Here is a 19,082-nt window from a genome sequence, read left to right as displayed (position 1 = left end):
TGACTACGCCGCTGGAATTGTATGATTTTGCAACAGGTGGCCATGACGACAGCAGTGGGCTTAAGAAAGCGCAGTTGCCACAATTACCTCAATGTAAATTACCTATGTCCAGCTGAAAGATTTACGTACTGTATAATGTAAGTATCTCTGTTAATATGTCTGTGTAATTTTGTACTACTAATTATACATTTTTTACTTATGTATATATAGTTATATAGCTACAAAAGTAAATAAATGACATCCAAAATTTATAGATTATAATTTTTATTTTAAATAAACAATTAAAATATAAACATTTATAAAGTAGAAGTTCTGTTTGTTACTTGGCCTTCTTTTAAAAAACTCCCTGCAAATTCCATAAGGACCAATTCGTACGTAACGATGGAACCAGCGATCTGAAACAGACAATTTAAGTCAATTTATTAATCAAGGATAATTTAACATGAGAATATGTTCACAAACGCTGATTAAAATAATTCCATCTACGAAACCTGCTAAACGGAAGTCAACTGTGATAAACTAGAGCGACTACGACAAACAGTTCATTAGAAATACAATTTACTATTTTCAGAAGAATAAAGGTTGTCGTGTACCATTGAAGCTTTTGCAGAAAAGGCCTGTGTGAGTTCTTTCGACAGCATTCTACAATTGTATTTTTTAATAAACAACATCTTAAAAGCCATTAAGCTTCATCTTGATTTTCTACACGACCAACCTGCTTAAATCTGTTACGATGGACTTAACAACATAAGCGCTAAACTCTTTTTGGCTTCCGAAGGACTTCCCACTAAGACCATAAGATATAAAACATATAATTTGTTTTTTTTTGTTTATAGAGGAATTAGGATTTCCCCTGATAGTTGCGATTACAGAGCACTGGCTTGAACTCAACGAGCCTTTTTTTTTGTAGAAAAATATACCATAATTGCTAGGTATGATTATCCAAGTTCAGCTCATGGTGGCACTCTAATTTTTTCTACAAATAATGATTTCTATCCAGTAACAAAACATGATTTTTTGTTGAATGAAGCCTTCTTTGAGTTTTAATTAATGCAGGACTATTATAATCATGAAGCAGTATGTACTAACTTTAACAGTCTCGACAAAGCCTCCTCGAATATCCAATGTATAGCCAGGACTTTTTGCGGTCAGAGCTTTCGTGAATTCCAAAACTTGTGCTTGACTTCTGGGTGGCACTTTCTTTTTGTGGAAGTGTAATTCTTATTATTTTCTGACTTTTCTGAGCTTTGTTCATAAAATTATACAATTTTCAGTGACAATAAAGCATATTTCTATTCTATTCTATCCTATTCTAACCTATGTACATGCAAGACATACGACTCCGAACAGCTGGTCAGATGATAGTGATAAATGATTGTTCAAAAACATTTTAAAATAAAATAGGTTGATTATTATACACGGTGGGTAGGCAAATAAGTTTCATACCAAATGCTCTTTTGATTTTTTACATTAAGTACCAAGTCAGGGGATTATCATGATAACATGAATGCAGAAAATTACGAAAAATGCTTAAAAGAACAGTTAATATCCAATTTTCCTGTTGGATTTGTTATTACTAACAATATTCTATACCACAATGAATAAATTAATAAAGTACCTACCAGTGATTCTAAAAAAGCGAATATGTTATCTTGGTTGACAGAAAAATAAAACCTCAACTTTATCAAATCGTCAAATCACACAGAAAGAATCATATTCAATATAAATTTGACAAGTTACTGCAAAAATATAGATATATATTCTTAAAACTTCCACCTTATCATTCAGACTTAACCCCTTTAGAAATGCTTTGGACGCAAATAAAAAAGTACAATTTCTTTTTGAAACAAAATATTAGTTTTATGTTAGGAGCTGTAAAAGTATTGGTGGAACAAGAATTTGCCACAGTAACTGTAGATAATTGGAAGAAAAAGTGTGTGAACATATTATCAAGGTCAAAAATAAGTACTTGAATAATGCTCGTCATAAAGATGTAATTACTGAAGAGTTAAGGATTAATTTAAATGTAAAGTGATTTATATTTAAATAACTTGTCCAATAAAAATACCACATAATGGATGTTTAACTCTGTTTATCACCAAAAACCAAATCATTCAGCTGACTTTCAAATCACTTTCAATTCTTTTGAAATTAACAAAAAGAAACTGACATCTAAGTTAAAACTTACCTTTAATACAATGTTGCGCCTTAAGTAAAAAAAGTTCATTCCAGACAGAGCCATAGTATCTCTAGTTATCTGAGAAATCAGTCGATCGATCTTAAATAAAAATAATAAATAATTATATTAATTTAGCAATACTTTATCATCAATATGTTATCTATAGGTCTTATAGGCCCTTAGCTACATAATATCTTCCTCCACTCTCTTTTATTCATAATCTTTTCATCCAATTTTCGATTTTTATTCTTTTAAATCTTTCATAATCAAATCATTAGATCAGGGTTTTCTATGCAACATTATTAACTCGTCTCTCATTTTCCATTCTACCCAAAATCTTCGCATTCCTACAATTTTCCTTATTGCAGATTCCTTGAAAAGTTCGTACAGTTTATTCCATCTTTCCAGTTTATCTTGAGATCTCGTATTCATAAACCAGGTTTGAGTCCAGTACAGAACAGTTGATCTCAAAACTGTTTTGTATAGTCATTCCCGAGACCTTTTTCATACAAATTTAGATGCCTCCTAGAGACAAAGAAATTTGGTGGTGGAACGATGAAGTGTAACAGAAGGTTGGAGAGGTTAGAGAGAAGGTAGTAAAGAGGCATGCAAAGCGCGCTGTAGCTACTGTTAGGAAAATAAGGTTCTCCAATTGTTAAATAAGATGAAGAACGAAGAACGTTGGAATACCTAGGGAGGTTTTTAAGGCTCTAGGAGAGACAGGGATTGATATTTTGTGGCAAATGACGAGTAGGATATATGAGGAAGATATGATGCCCGATGCATGGAGATAGAGAGAGAGAGAGAGAGAGAGAGTGATGGTATCAGTGTATAAAGATAAAGGGGATATTCAGAACTGTGAGAACTATAGAGTAATAAAGTTAATGTTGTTCCAAATAAAAATTTGAGAGAGAACTGTAGAGAGGAGGATAAGGAGAGAGACATTGATAGGAGAAGAACAGATTGGGTTTAAGTTAGGAGAGGAGAACAACAAATGCCTTGTTTGCTTTGAGACAGTTGACAAAGAAATACAGCTAGATGACATTTGGAATTTATAAATCTTGAGAAGGTGTACGACACAGTTCCTAGACAAGAGCTATGGAGATGTATGAGAGAGAAATGGATTCCTGAGAAGTACCTAAGACTCGTGATGAGTCCCTACCTGTTTGTTCTTGTTATGTATGTACTGACAGAGAAAGTAAGGTGTAAAGTATTCCTTGGTCAATGCTCTTTAATTATGATATTGTGTGTTTAGAGGAGAAGTTGATGGAAGACAAGGTAGAGGAGGTGAGTGTGTAGCTAGTCAACACTGAGGAGAAGATAAAAGGACTGTGCGGCAGAGGACTTGAGAGAGAAAGGTTAAGGTGAAGAAAACCCGATGGACAGAACTGATTGGCGATGAATAGTAACTAACAGTGACCCCTGAAAAAAGAAAAGCTAAGGAAGAAATAGAAGACATACTTTGGCTTTTAATATACTTCTTCCATATTTTATGTTTTTCGCTTGTCATTCCCCAGTGCTCTTATTGACTTAAATTATTATATTATTTCTAATATCTCATCTTGACTTAGTTCTTCTATATATATGCCATCCGTTATATGTTTTGTAGTCTCTTCCATATTAGTCTTTTCTCCTTTCAGTAATTTGTCAAAATATTCTTTTCATCTATTAATTGCTTCATCAAGATTACCTATTAGATCTCCATTTTTAATTTCACAGTAGCTTGTCCTATTCTTATAGCCACTTTTAATTTCTTTAATATCTATAAAAGTTTCGCATATCCTTCTTTTTGTACTTATCTTACATTTATTTTAAATTTCCTTTTTTTATATTCTTCTTTTTCATTTAAAGTAATTTTTTCGCTTTTCGATTCTGTTCCTGATATTTGTACCTAGCTTCTTCACTGCGAGTTTGTTTGTATTTTTGTCGGAATAATTTTCTAAGTTGTAGTTCCATTTTACATTGTTTGTTTTCCCAATCATATTTTTATTTGGTTTTCTCTTTCGATACATATCTTTTTGTTGCTTTCATTATTACTCTGTTCATTTTTTTCCAGATATTTTCTACTTTTTGGCATTCCATATCTCTATAGTTGGTGTTAATGTATCTTTCATACCTTTATTTTATTTTTCTTTTTGCAGTTCCTTCTATTATACATTTTACTGTGTTTTACTGGGTTATTATATATTATAAGAATAAAATGAAGTAAAGAAAATAAAACAAATAAAAACAAGAATGCTATAAATATGAAAAAAGTCAACAATAACGATAACAGATGATAAAGGTTTAGAATGTCGAGGAGGGAAAAAGAAGATAAAAAAAATAACAAGTTAAATTTAACAAAGTTAAAAACACTTCTTACCTCAACATTTCGGATACAATTCTGCGCAGAATACAAATAATTCAACAGTTTTTTACTTTCTTCATTAATTCTAGAAGCAAATATACATACAGCGACAATTTTTGCAAGAAGAAAAACAAAGGCGTAATACAAGTAGGTTTCTTGAATGAAACTTCTCACTTTTAAGCTGTTAAATAATTGGATAAGCAACGATCCTAAATTACCAATAAAGGAGATGAGAATGGCGTATCCTATTTTGGAGTTGACGTATCTGCACAGGATTTCCAAGCGATTGTAACCTTCACGTATGTGGATCCATACCTTTTCAGAAACATTCTAAAAGTAAATAGAGTTTAAATTTTATTATATTGTGATTTTATTAAAGAAATGGTTAGTTTCAATAGCAATATGCATTGTTAAGCAGCCAACGGGTTCTTATTGTAATCGTTTTGTTGTCTATATGTCCTTTTGTCCTTCTGTTTCTATGTCTGTGCGATAATTTTTAAAGAAAAAGCTTTAAAATCTTGAAAATTAAAACCTTAGTTTTCAGCTAATCCAAAGAAAAATCCTTTGGAATTTAAAGTCAATAGGTCTTCTTGTTATTCCCTCACTTTTTGCTTTTCTTGACGCAAGACTCTTAAAATTGGTACATATTTCCTTCTGGAGGTAAGGAAGAAGATTATTACATGATTATTTTCAAGTTTATTTATGCCTTTTCTTTCTCTTGAAGCACACGTCTTATAGAGGATTAAATTTGATACAAAGCCTGGTATTTGTTTAACAAAGAACTCTACTAATTTGGGGCCAATAGTTCTTGTTGTTATATGCTTGTATACTTTTTTTTAAAGTAAAGTTTTAAAGTTTTGGTAAATATTTTCTTTTTTTGGTAAGGAAGAACATTAGTACAACGGAATTAACAGGTTTTCTTATTCTTCTAATATTTTTTTTTTCTTTTCCTTGAATGAAAAGTTCTAGAGTCTAGAGTTTTGGTATATACTTTCTTCTGGATATAAGAAAGAACAATATTATGTCTGGAGTCAACAAATTTTCTTATTTTTTGATATTCTTATGCTTTTTTTAAGCAAAAGTTTAATTCTTAATATATACTTCCTTCTGGGTGTAAAAAAGAACACTTGAGATCAACAGATTTTCTTGTTCTTTTAGCAATCTTATGCTTTTCTTTTTCTGGAAGTAAAAATTTTAAAGTCTTCCTATATGAGGAGTCAGGGGGAAAACAATCATAGTCTGAAACGACGAAGTTGAGATGACGAAGTGTTCTAGTGATAAATATTTTCATGTACAGATTTTCTTATTCTTTTAATAATAATAGGTATTTTCGTCTCCTCGAAGCAAAAGTCCTACAGTATTGGTATATATTTTTTTTTGGATACAAGAAAGAACATTGTTATTTTCTTGTTATTCTAATAGTATTATCTTGTTTCTTCTCCGTAAACTAAAATTTCCAGAGTTTTGATTTATATTTTCTTCTGGATATAAGACAGAACATTGTTATATTTAAGTTAACAGATTTTCTTTTCTTCTAATATTATTACGTTTTATCTTCTTCTTGAACTAGATATATAGATAGATTTAGAGAGGTGGCCTTTTGGCCTATTTCACTGCGACCTTTTTAGATCTATTGTGGTCCTCTAATCCTAGATAACATTACTAGCCTGACCCCTTTTATAAACTCTACTAGCTTTGAGACTGTACCTTCCATGTAGCTATTTGCCGGTGAATTTTCTTCTCCTACTGCAAAGAACCACACATTTGCCAGACTGTCACACTGACATAAAATTTGTTGTTTGCTCTGCTGTTTTTTCTTCGAGGTGACAGAATCTGCACAGGACATCAACTGATAATTCCATCAGCTTCAAGTGCCTATTCAGCTTACAGTGCCTTAATGTTCTGTAACGAACTGTTTTATCTGTCTTTGTCCTGGTGAATTCCTCCACCATTCCAGTGATTTGTGAGCTACCCACTTCCTTGTAGCCGTTCTTTTTACTGATTTTGCAACGCTGTAGAAGGTTTCTGGTTCAATGAATGGCATTGATGGCCATTTTATCTGTTTTTTCATGGTCTTTATGACCGTCGTGCTCTGGTACCCAGGCTACCGTAACCTTGCTACAGTCTCCTAGTTTATTTAGGGCACACACGCAATACCATACTAGCTTATAGTTGACCTCTAGAGAATTGAGTGCCTTAAGCGCTGCCTGACTATCTGTGAAGATGGAAACTGAACAGAACGTTCTTTCCTGGCTTTCTATTTCTTCCACGCAGTGATGGATTGCCGTTATTTCTGCCTGGAAAACTGTCACATCCTTAGATAGACTTACCGGGAAATGTGTCCCTTGACTTATCCCTACTATGCCGGCTCCCATACCCTCCGATGTTTTTGAGCCATCCGTGTACCAGGTAGTAGTAGCTTGTATGGATACACCTTTATTCCAGTCTTCCCTGCCTGGTATCTTAATTGTGAACTTATTGTTAAAGGTATATCTCGTAGCTGTTGCGTCGATAGGTTTCTCCATCACAATATCGGCTTTTAGCTCCTCGATTAGCTTTCTGTTGTCAGTACCATGCATCTGGCTTATATGTCGTTGACTATGGATGAATCTGTGCATCATTGATCTGGCTTCGCCCTGTATAAAGATATGAAGTGGTGGTAGATTCAGCAGGACTTCCAAAGATGCAGTAGAAGTTGTTTTTATGGCCTCCGTAATACACAGGCATGCTAGCCTTTGTGTATTACCTAGCAGCCTTATTGCTCCCACTTGCTGCGCCTTTGTCCACCACGTCACCGAGACATAGGTTATCATGGGTCTAATAACCCTTGTGTATAACCATAGAGTCATTTTGGGGTTAAGTCCCCAATTCTTACCGCACATTCTTCTACATCTGCCCAGGGACATAAAAGTTTTTTGTGTGGTTTGCAGAATATGTTCAAAATACACCCCAAGGTATTTTGTTTTTTTGGCAAAAGAAATCTCTGTTCTTCCCAGCACCGGTGGTTTTAGGCCTTGTAGTGCTGTTTTTTTTGGTGAAGTTAACGATTTGTGTTTTCTGAGCATTGACTATCAATCTCTCTTGTTAACACCAGTTGTCAACTATATTTAGGGCTGCTTGCATTCTCTCAGACACCACCTGAGCAAACCTGCCCCTGACAACGATTGCTATATCGTCAGCATATCCTAGACCATAAAAGCCTTCTGTGGACAGATTTCTGAGATCATCTATCAAGGTTGCCCAAAGTAGAGGGGACAGAACTCTGTTTTGTGGACAGCCTGCATCTACTTGAACTAAAACTCATAGAGGAAGAACATTATTATATTTGGAGTCAACAGATTTTTCTTAATATTATGTTTTTCTCCTCCTTAAATCAAAAGTCCTAGAGTTTTGGTATATACTTTCTTCTGGATATAAGGAAAAACACTATTATGTTTGGAGTCAGATTTTCTTATTCTTTTAATATTATTCGGGTTTTTCTTATCTTTGAACTAAAAGTCCTAGAGTTTTGCTGTATACTTTGTTCTGGCTATAAAAAAGAACGTTATTACGTTTTTAGTCAACAGATTTTCTTGTTCTGCTGATGTTCTTATGCCTTTTCTTGTTCGTAAAGGAAAAGCCGTAGAATTTTCAAATTTGGTACATATGTTCCTCCTGATGGTAAGTTTAAGAATTCTATTGGACGTTCTCCGCTTCCTTGTATTGGTTCATTCCTCACTTTTTGACGATGGATGCTATTGATTTTTATTTTTGTCAATATATGATTTCAACAACTAAAACTGTTACAAATAAAAAAATATATAAACTGAATATACCTGACACGAGTTTTATAAAAAAATTAATTTATTTTTCTTGCTTACTTTACTCGCTGAAATTTTTTGCATTCTTTTGCCCACTACCTGCACTTTTCCTGCCAAAGACAGGCTTACAGCTATGATGAAGATATCTAGTAGTGTTCCGGCAAATAGAACTTGTAGATGGACGAACTAAAAAAATTGTAAAATTGTAAATGTTGGTAAAAACGTATCGTGAAATATAAAGTTAGATTATAGGGATTCATATTTTCTAAAATAGATAGCAAATAAATAGGAAGAATAGTAGATTTTATCAAAATGGATATATAAGCAAAAATAAATAAAAAGCACATAATTATACAGACTTGTTTAGGAAATCAAATTAATAGATTTTGGTCCACTTTCGAATACTTTCTCTCACGCAACAAAATGTGATTTTCAACCGTTATGCAAAGAATTTATGTCACATATAAATAGCGTCAATCAAAACAAAATAAGACATAAACATAACAAAAAACATTCACTTACAATTAGCAATACTCCACTGACGAAATCATATGGAACTAAATCAAAAATATATGAAAATCTACTTTTTGCTTGATAAATATTCCAAGCTTGTAAGCTTGACAACATATCTGTCTTATCTTCGATTCTTTGTATTTGATTTAACGCGTAATCTCCTGAAATGAGTGAAAGATACATTTTAAACTTTTTCATTAGATATTTTTCAATTTTTTAAATCTATAATCAGACAGTATGATGTCAGCGATGTAAACAAGCTTTAAACGGCTTTAACTCGATATAGTCCATTAATGTGATCGACAATTTTAAATCATACTAAGGTAGTGGATAAAAGTTTCATCGATTATCAGAGAAAAACCCTTTGCTTCAACAGCATTTTTCATTCATTAATTAGGACTTAATGTTTGTTAACACAAGAATTCATTTTGGAAGATACAATGTCTAGAGACAGGTTCTTGAGAATTATCTCTAAATGCAATTTTTAATATAAAATTGCATTTATAATTGCACATTACAATTACCTACTTAGTTTTTAAATTCATTTATATTGTTTTCTAATTATTAAAATAAACATTAATAAATAAACATATTAATTATTAAATATAATTTACATAATTATAAAAATAAACTTTTGGAAAACAAATCTACTGAAACTTATTCTTATGCAGCAACTTCGTTTAAAGGAACTTCGGACTGAGCTTGAAACTCGTAAAAATAATGGAGAAAATGACCTTACGATCAAATATGTGAATGGCTGTCCAAAGATAATGAAATTTCGTTCGTAATTCTTCTGCACCAAAATTTACGGATTGGCTTCTTATGTATACAAATCTAAACTCACTTATGTCCAAATTTAATGAATTTATAAGTACTGTTCAACTGATAATTTCACTATATTTCGTAGAGATAGAGGTACTCGTCGTGGGGGAGGAGTATGCATCTATTTAGCAAATGAAATTACCAATACTTTTTCCATTAGTAATAAACAATAGACGTACCCGGTATAGAAATTATCCACTTACTTATTACTAATAACTCTTTCATATTTAATATAGTTTGCATATACCGACCTCCGGATACAGTACTTACTCAGGACAATATGCTTATTAACAAACTTGAGGAATTATCATCCCTTGAAAATCTTATTGTTGTTGGAGATTTCAATTTTCCAGACATAAGCTGGCCCATTATTTCCAAAACTGATACTATCAATTCCCAAAATTTGTTTAGAAACTTTGTCATGAACTCAAATTTATTACAACTGATAACTGAACCTACAAGGTTTAGAGCGAACAATAATCCTTCAATTTTAGACTTATTTTTCACAAATGATGATCAACTAATTTCTACACTTGAAGTGTCCTCTCCTGTGGGTCTTTCTGACCACTCACTTATTACTGCTCACATTCAATTTAATTTAACACCGCCTTGCAAAAATAATTTCGTAACGTATGCCACTACTGATTTCTTTAATGTAAATTCAGTTTTATCCCAGTTAAACTGGCAATTCACTCTGATCCATCGTCAATGTGGGACTCTTTTCTTCATACTGCTATTACAACAATTTCTGATTATACAACTGAACGGCAGCTATACAGAAACCGACTAAAACCTTGGATTAACCTCTCTGCTACCCATTTAATTCGACATAAGCGAAAGCTTTGGCGAAGATATAAACTTACTGGATCCCTTGATGATTTTCTCGCCCACCGTAATTTTTCTAACCGAGTCAAACAATCTTTGCTAAAGTTAGGAACAGAATTTGAAGAATCTATCATTGCTAGTGGTAATAGTAAAAAAGTTTATCGGTACATTCGTATATCTTTATCTTCTAAAGTCTCCATACCGTTACTTCAAAAAGCTGACGGGTCTTTATGTTCTTCGAATAACGAATCTTCGGAATGTTTATCGTTATTCTTTTCTCAGGTTTTTACAAATGAACCTAACGATACCATTCCTCAAATAATGTGCCCACGTTTGTCTAAAACTCTTGACAATATATCTTTCACACCGGATGAAATTAAACATCATTTAAGGAAACTACGAAATAATTCATCACCTGGATTAGACGGACTCACCTCTTTTTTCCTCAAACAATGTGCAGAATCTGTAGCCATCCCTATATCTCTTATAATGAATGCTTCTTTTAATCAAGGTTCTCTCCCCTCGTCCTGGAAATTGGCTTCGGTTACTCCTATATTCAAGAAAGGAAATAAACTTGATTGCAATAACTATCGTCCAATCAGCCTGGTTCCTATTGTCGGCAAGGTCATGGAATCGATTATTTCAGAAGCTATGTCTGAGTTTCTTCTTCAAGAAAATATCATCCCTCACCAACAGCATGGCTTTATCAAAGGTCGTTCAACGATCACAAACTTACTTCATTGTGTAAATGATTGGTCATTATCTTTAAACATTCGGAATCCTGTCGATGTAGTCTACTTAGACTTCTCCAAAGCTTTTGACCGTGTTCCAAAACGTCGATTACTAGCTAAATTGGATCACTATGGTATCCGCGGAAAGTTGAACATTTGGATTGAAGATTTTCTATCCGATAGATACTTCAGGGTTCGTGTTGGGGAAGACCACTCACTAGATAAGCCAGTCAAGAGTGGAGTCCCACAAGGATCAGTACTTGGACCGCTACTATTTTGTGTCTACACTAGTGATCTTCCGCTCATCGTATCCAGTAAGGTTTCCATTTACGCTGATAACACGAAATTATATGTGAATCCAACTATTAACCAACATGTTCTTCAACAAGATCTTGACGCAATATTCAAATGGTCCTCAGAATGGTTACTTCCGCTTAACATTGAAAAATGCGTTGTTTTACATATCGGCAAAAATAACCCATCACTACCGTACTTTATTAATGGACATCCCTTAAACTCGGTAACCTCCCACAATGATCTCGGAGTGATAATTAATAGTGACTTAAATTGGTCTGATCACATAGTGTCGGTGTGTAAACGTGCAAACTCGAAACTGTTTTTGATCCGTAAATGTTTTACACGTATATCTCTAACTTCTGTTAGTAAACTTTACTCAATATACGTTAGACCTATTCTTGAGTTTGCCGGACCAGTGTGGAATCCAGATCTCATTCGCGATAAGATCCTACTTGAAAATGTTCAGCGTAAAGCTACAAGATTGGCATACGGTCGTGTAAGACCTAACTATGAAGATAGATTATCCATGGCTCATCTTACGACATTCGAGCAGCGACGTCTTCGAGGTGATCTAATTATGTCCTTCCGTATTTTAAAACATAATTTTGGGAACCTAAGCACCATATTCACTTTGAATCAAGACGAAAGATTAAGAGGCCATCGATACAAATTGAAAAGGGAACAAACTACTGCAAGGTCCAGGGTGAACTTCTTGCCAAATAGAATCTTTAATATCTGGAACAATTTGGATCAAGACACCATATCGGCAACTAGTGTTAACATCTTTAAAAATAAACTTGATAGTGGTTTATTTTATTTATAGGATTTTTTTTTCTTGGACAGCATTATTTATTTATTTATTTATTGTCTCACGATTCAACTTTTGTAAGATATACTTAATTGTTTATGTTTACTTAACTTTATAATTGGTATTAGTTTTATAAGGATGTTTTTTATTTTTGATTTTTGGGCATAATAGGAGCTCGCTCCTCTGCCCTTATTTGTAATATAATAATAATAATAATAATAATGCAACAAGATCTTACCTATAAACAAGATGATAAAAACTACCATCAAGCATTTTACAGTTCCACCAATCCATTTTGTTTTGCCAAATATGTACATATTTTTATCGACTTCGTCCCAAGTTAACAAAAATGAGTTCCACTGTTTCGCTAATGATAAAAAGTAAATGCTCACAAAAAACGATTTGAGGAAGTACCAAAGTCTTTGAATATCAGCTAGTTTAACTTTAAACAAGAAAAATCGTGTAACCTGGAAGAAAAAGTCTACATGAGTTTGTTAAATATGTTAAATTGTGAGGCTGTTGTTCAGTTATTGAGATGTGGCAACAGTGATATAAACATATCAAATTTGATAATAAAATCTTAAACTTTATTTTATTATTTAAATGCTTTATAGTAACCTGGAAAATTATTCGTAAAATATAACAAAATAAAAGGGGGGAATTTCGAAGATCATGCTAGATAAGCCCTAATTATGGGTACGCACAGGGAACCATTTCGAGTCAAAAGGGCTTTGCTTTTAGAAACTCGATATTTGTGCTAGAGAAAGCATAGCAGTTAGTGAATGGGTTAAGGAAATGTGTGATTCCTAAATAAAAAAAGGCACAGGAGTCACTGAATCAGTTCTTTTAAGCTGAGGGCCTTGGAACATAATGTAAGGCTATTTTAAATAATTAAGAAATCGCAGCATGACACGTTTTTATGGTTTTGGAGTTTTGGTTTTGGTTTTGGAGAGTGGACCCATGAAGGGTCCACTCAAAACAGTAGCAAATTCGTGAAATAAGTAATACTGTAAGTAATATTCTAGTGATTATGATTAATAGTACGCCACCAAAACCTGCATAAAATGATAAGAAATATATTGGAAAGGAGTATAAATAAAAATAAAGTTACTCCGGAATAAAAAAACATTAGGATAATAATACCAACCTATTAAAAAATTGCCAAAGAGTTGTGCACAAACTACAGGGAACTATCAGTTAATGACACTCTTTGTAGGATTTGTGGGAAACTGTCAATTTTATTTATAGAAAAATATAACATATATTTGGAAAGATATTAAATTAAATCTAAAAAAAGGAAAGATTTTCTGCAAAATGGAACGCAAAACACAACAGGCATACTTTCTTTTATAACAACGATATATTTTATTACTTACTTAAAATGCGAGTATTTTATATATAAAATAAACTAAAAGATCCCGACATTGCAAATGTATATAGACAGCAAATAGAAGATCAAATAAGGAAAGAAAACTTAGAAGAAGAAGAATACATTAACCAACTATAGGAAAGTATACGAGATATTTTGTTACAGAAATTGGTGGAAATATTGGACAAAACCAAGTCAGAAAAAAGAAATCAGTGGTTTGATCATGAGTGCGAAATGGCCACAAATAGAAAGAACGCAGCATATCAAAAAACCATCGACGCTGGTTGTACACGGAGAAAAAAAAGAGTATAGACGTCTTAGAAGAGAGGAAAAATGTATCCATCGACGTAAGAAGAAGAAATACAAACAGCACACTCTTAATAAAATACAAAGTTTATTCGATAAAAATGAAACAAGGAAATACTACAAATCCTTAATCGAAATCCTTAAATAATAGTCGAGAATTTAAACCACGATTAAAAATTTGTAAAAACACTGACGGTGAAATTCTACATGATAAAAACTCAGTTCTTAAGAGATGGGCACGACATTTCAGCGAGCATAAAATATAAACGATATTGAAGGAGGTTACAATATAGAAAATCAACAAAATCTACAACATCGACTACACAGTGAAGACCCAACAATAGAAGAAGTGTCAAATGCCATCCTAGAACTTAAAGACAATAAAGCCCAAGAAATCGATGAAATCTGTTCGGAAATGTTTAAAAAATGTGGTGATCAACTTTTTGCAGTAATCCATAAACGAATAGTAATTATATGGCAGAATAAATTGGTACCAGAAGAGTGGCTAAAGGGAATAATATGTTCGTTGTATAAAAAGGGTGATCAACTGAAGTGTAATAAATATAGACGCATCTGTTAGCATCTGCGTTCAAGCACATAGGAAAATTCTAGAAAAGTCACTAGAATATAATATAGATACACACCATCTCTTCGTCGATTTCAAAGCAGCATATGACAGAGTGAAAAGAACTACATTATATAATGCAATGATAGATTTTGGGATCCCACGTAAGTTAGTTAAGTTGACCCAATTAACAATGCAAAACGTAAGCTCATGCGTTAGAATTGAAGGAGAAAACTCTACGTCCTTTGACATTAATAATGGTCTAAGACAGGGGGACGCGCTGGTGTATCTCCTCTTTTATTGCCTTGGAAAAGACAATCAGACAATTAAATATTAGAATGAAAGGAACTATTTTTAATAAATCGACGCAAATTCTCGCATTCGCTGACGATATTGTTATAGTGGGCAGAAGTATTAGAGACAATGTGCAGTATTTTACAAGGCTTGCGGACTAGGCAAGTGAATTAGGACTTATGGTAAACGAGGAATAAACTAAATATACGTTTGTTTCTAAAAAAAAAAAAATATGCAACAGAGAATTCAAATTAACAACCATATCTTTGAGCAAGTCATAGAATTCACATATATTGGATCGCTAGTAAATGCAACAAACATGACAAACGACGAAATAAAAAGACGCATAGCAATAGCAAACAAGACTGTTCACGGTCTCCAGAAACATTTAAAAAATTAAAATAAAAAACGTGCAGTAAAGCTCAATATACACCTGACCTTAATAAGACCGGTTTTGATGTATGGGGCTGAAACGTGGACCTTATCTCAAAATGATGAAAGACTTCTTGGTATTTTTTAAAGAAAAATTCTTAGAAAGATTTTTGGGGTCGTAAATGAAAATAGGCTATGGCGTCGTAGATACAATTTTAAACTATATCTATTATACACTGATCCAGATATTGTGAAATTCGTTAAAGTGCAGAGACTTAGATGGGCTGGACACATTGATAGGATGTCATATCACGAAGAGATTGACATTTTCAAAGTCAAAGGGGAACAAGAAGTATAGGATGACCACGAAGGAGATATATTGATGATGTGGAGAATGACCTACGGATTCTAAGAGTCAGAACATAGAGGAAAGTTGCGGAATCGACAGGCGTGGCGACTTCTTTATCAGTCACTTATGATGATGAGGACTTGAAGTATTATACCTTCAGTATCAAATAAATAGAAAATGCGAAAGCCACTTTTATTGACGCTAAAAGTTTAAATGTATAAAAACATACAGAGGTAGAACGAGGAATTGTAGACAGTTAGATAAATAAATAACATACAGCATTAGTTTTACATATTTTTACGTTTTTGGACTTAAAATAATTGTCAATACATCAATATTATATCACATATATAATAACAAAGCTGTAGGATAAAAAAATTGGTTAACAGAGGCATAAAAATGAGTGAAGAAAACGTTTTTTCTCTAATTTAAAAATCTCATAATTAAAGTAGCAATTTCTTTAATCATTTGGTATTTATTTGTTTAACATACCTGGTCAGCAGTCATAAAGAATAGCCCAACAAGTGTTAAATAAGCATAAATAGTTCGAAAGGATTTCCATGTGAAATAAACTTTTTCCAAACGATTTTCAAAGACACCTTGAATGGGCATAAAACCAAAAATTTGCATTATCAGAAATAACCACCTAAATACATAGTGAAAAGTAGGATTCACCTTTTGCTTTGTTAGGTTTACTGATACATGCTTTGAATTCATCGTGGCCATATATACAGGGGTTATCTGCAACAAAAAAAAATGAATATTATGAATGTGTTAGAGCTACACAGCCTGTATATACTACTTAAATCTTCAATACACAATAAAAGAGATTTAGAGGAAAATCAGCAATTGATTTAGAATGAACAAAACCCATCTGACAATTAATAATTCCCATTGTAATGTTAGAAGAGCATGAGGACGCCAGAAAATAAATGTATTGGTGAGTAAAGAGAAAAATCACTAAAAAACTACCACAAACAAAGAATACACTAGCTGAAAAAAACAATATGGACGAAAATGTGTAGGTAGTATTTTGCATGCAGACCATTTGTGGTCACAAACAAGAGATGACCATTTTGATGATTTAGGCAGTAAAAAAAAGAGACCAAAAAATATCACAAAACAATCAACCCTAGATATTCGACGAAACATTAAAAATAAATACAAGAACAGAGCCCGACAAAAAAAATGTCTCGCTGCCGAAAAAAATCAACCAATTTTGGTTAATTCATTTCTGCTGATTCCAAAAATACAAACCTTTGCTTTGTATCAGCTCTAGTTTTCGAGATATAACATTATCATCAAATACTTAAATATTCTTACATTTCTACATATTACACCACTATTTATTTGACGAACTACAGACTAATAGATTTAAGAAAGGCGACAGTGATTTTGAAGGGGATTCAACGCGTCCTGAGTGCTTTACCCAGGAAGAGCTAAGCGATCTTATCAGAGATTTGAACCTTCCAAAGGATTCTTTCGAGTTGCTTGCCTCTATACTAAAGAAAAAGAATCTTCTTCACCCAGACACCAAAACTACATACTACCGTAATAGAGAAAAAGATCTTTTGCCTTTTTTTCTCAGCAAGATGATATGGTTTTTTGTAACAATAGTAAAGGAGTTTTCGAAAAAATAGGTGTATCGGAGTATACACCAGATCTCTGGCGTCTTTTTATCGACAGTTCCAAATGAAGTTGAAACTATGTCCTTCCACTTAACGGCAACAAATATGGAAATAGTTATATCAATCGGGCGTTCTACAAAAATGAAAGAAGAATATAAAACAATATCGCTGATGCTGAAAAACATCAAGTATGACAAACATCAGTGGGCGATCTGTGTTGATTTTAAGATGCTGAACTTTCTTCTTGGACAAAAAGGTGGCTATACAAAATATCCTTGTTTTCTGTGTCTTTGGGATAGCAGGGCTAAGGACCAACACTGGAGTAGAAGAAAATGGCGTTCTAGAGATGCTTTAGTTTAAGAAGAAGCTAACGTAGTTAACGAAGCATTGGTCGACCCAGAGAAAATAATATTATCTACGTTATATATTAAACTAGGGCTAATGAAACAATTTGTAAAGGTCCTAGACCAAAATCGTCCTTATCTTGAATACTTATCCAGCAAATTCCCTGCACTTAGTAACGAAAAATGGAAAACCGGAATATTTGACGAGCCTCAGATGCGGAAACTATTAAAAGATTCGCATTTTACAGAATCGATTACTGAAATTAAATGTAATGGATAGTACTCTTTTATGAAAGTTGTGGAACATTTTCTATTTTTACTATTACAATAGATAGATAGCATGTACAGGTTAAAAAGACAAAAGGGAAGACCTAGTAGAACGATATTAAATCTAGAAAAAGAAGCAGAAGAAGAACAAAAATTATAATTAATGCAGTAAACACACCTCGAAAATAAACATAGGTGGAATAAATATACAATACATACTTAGAAAAAGTCATCTGGGTAGATAAGAGTACCCAATCCAGAGCGATTAAGAAAATAATCAAATATCAGTACTTGGAAGACTTTTTTATCACTAAAAATAAAAAAAATTGTACTGAAATTTTATGTTAGATAGATCATTGACAAAAAAAAGAAAAACGTATAGATAAGAAGCTAAAACAAATCAATAGAAGTCTTAAAAGATGGTCCAAAACTAAAATGCAGATATACTGTTTATAAAGAAGGATTTACAGATGAAAAATGGAACAAAGAGAGTGGACTTTAAAGACATATATTGCAAAAGTTAAAAGTTTTCGACTGAAACTGAGGTGAAATAAAGAGCAAAATAAGTAGAAGCCCAATATGGAAAAGACAAACGGATGACAGAGATAAATAGAGACGAACAGGTGAGGTCTACGTTCATACACGTAGCCAGACAAGAAAAGGCTCAGTCAGAGTTATAATGCCACAAGAAAAAGAAACAGAATGAGTTTTGAGTATATGAATTCAAAGACATAATGGAGAGAATAAAAAAAATGATGACCAAGACAGAATAGATCAAAGAACTAAACTGAAGTTCGTCAGGTATAAGTTAGAGGAGGATTTTATTGAATTATGGTTTAAGAGCTATAAGAACTGGATCGTAACGTCTAAAAATACCTTGCCAATAAAAAATAACAAATTACTCTCCAAGGAATAGAAAACTAAAACAATTAAACAACGATAGAACTTACAGTAATACGGGCAAAATAAAGAGTACAATCGAATGGCTAAAACATACTTACCTTACCTCTAAGGCATCCTAAACGCTAATAGTTATACAATTTAGATACCACGATCCTTAATTCTCGTTAGAAGCGAGATATATATAGAAAATATCGATTAAAAGACAAACTGTAGCAGTTAGGAATTACTAAAACATAAAAAGTTAAGAAATTTAATCACAATTCTTAAATAAGAAGTTTTCCCTATAAAATGGTTTAAAAATTACCAATATAATGCTAACGTGATCCCGATAAACAAAATCACCGCAACACATGTTATTTCGAG

General features: G+C 32.8%; 1 protein-coding gene across 1 annotated transcript; it reads right to left on the bottom strand.

Moving 5' to 3' along the window:
* Positions 1 to 261: 261 nt before the first annotated feature.
* LOC140450038 (gustatory receptor for sugar taste 64a-like) lies at positions 262 to 18,946 on the bottom strand. Its single transcript, XM_072543461.1, has 8 exons — positions 18,818 to 18,946; positions 16,070 to 16,318; positions 12,561 to 12,789; positions 8,849 to 9,000; positions 8,387 to 8,512; positions 4,542 to 4,856; positions 2,189 to 2,278; positions 262 to 395 (listed from the first exon to the last, which is right to left on the bottom strand). Exons 2-8 carry the CDS (start codon positions 16,301 to 16,303, stop codon positions 297 to 299), a joined length of 1,245 nt encoding a protein of 414 aa, XP_072399562.1. The 5' UTR covers positions 16,304 to 16,318; positions 18,818 to 18,946; the 3' UTR covers positions 262 to 296.
* Positions 18,947 to 19,082: the final 136 nt, after the last annotated feature.

The sequence above is a fragment of the Diabrotica undecimpunctata genome, chromosome 9, assembly GCF_040954645.1.
Source record: "Diabrotica undecimpunctata isolate CICGRU chromosome 9, icDiaUnde3, whole genome shotgun sequence".
Lineage (NCBI taxonomy): Eukaryota > Metazoa > Arthropoda > Insecta > Coleoptera > Chrysomelidae > Diabrotica > Diabrotica undecimpunctata.
The sequence above is the reverse complement of the archived record's forward strand: the minus strand, read 5'-3'. Positions and strand labels throughout refer to the sequence as shown.

Coding starts and splice junctions, on each gene's coding strand:
- LOC140450038 (XM_072543461.1), bottom strand. CDS start 16,303: ATGGCCACGATGAATTCAAAGCATGTATCAGTAAACCTAACAAAGCAA. Junction 2,279..4,541: donor ATTGTATCCGAAATGTTGAG/GTAAGAAGTGTT, acceptor TTTTTATTTAAG/ATCGATCGACTGATTTCTCA. Junction 396..2,188: donor GGCGCAACATTGTATTAAAG/GTAAGTTTTAAC, acceptor TGTCTGTTTCAG/ATCGCTGGTTCCATCGTTAC.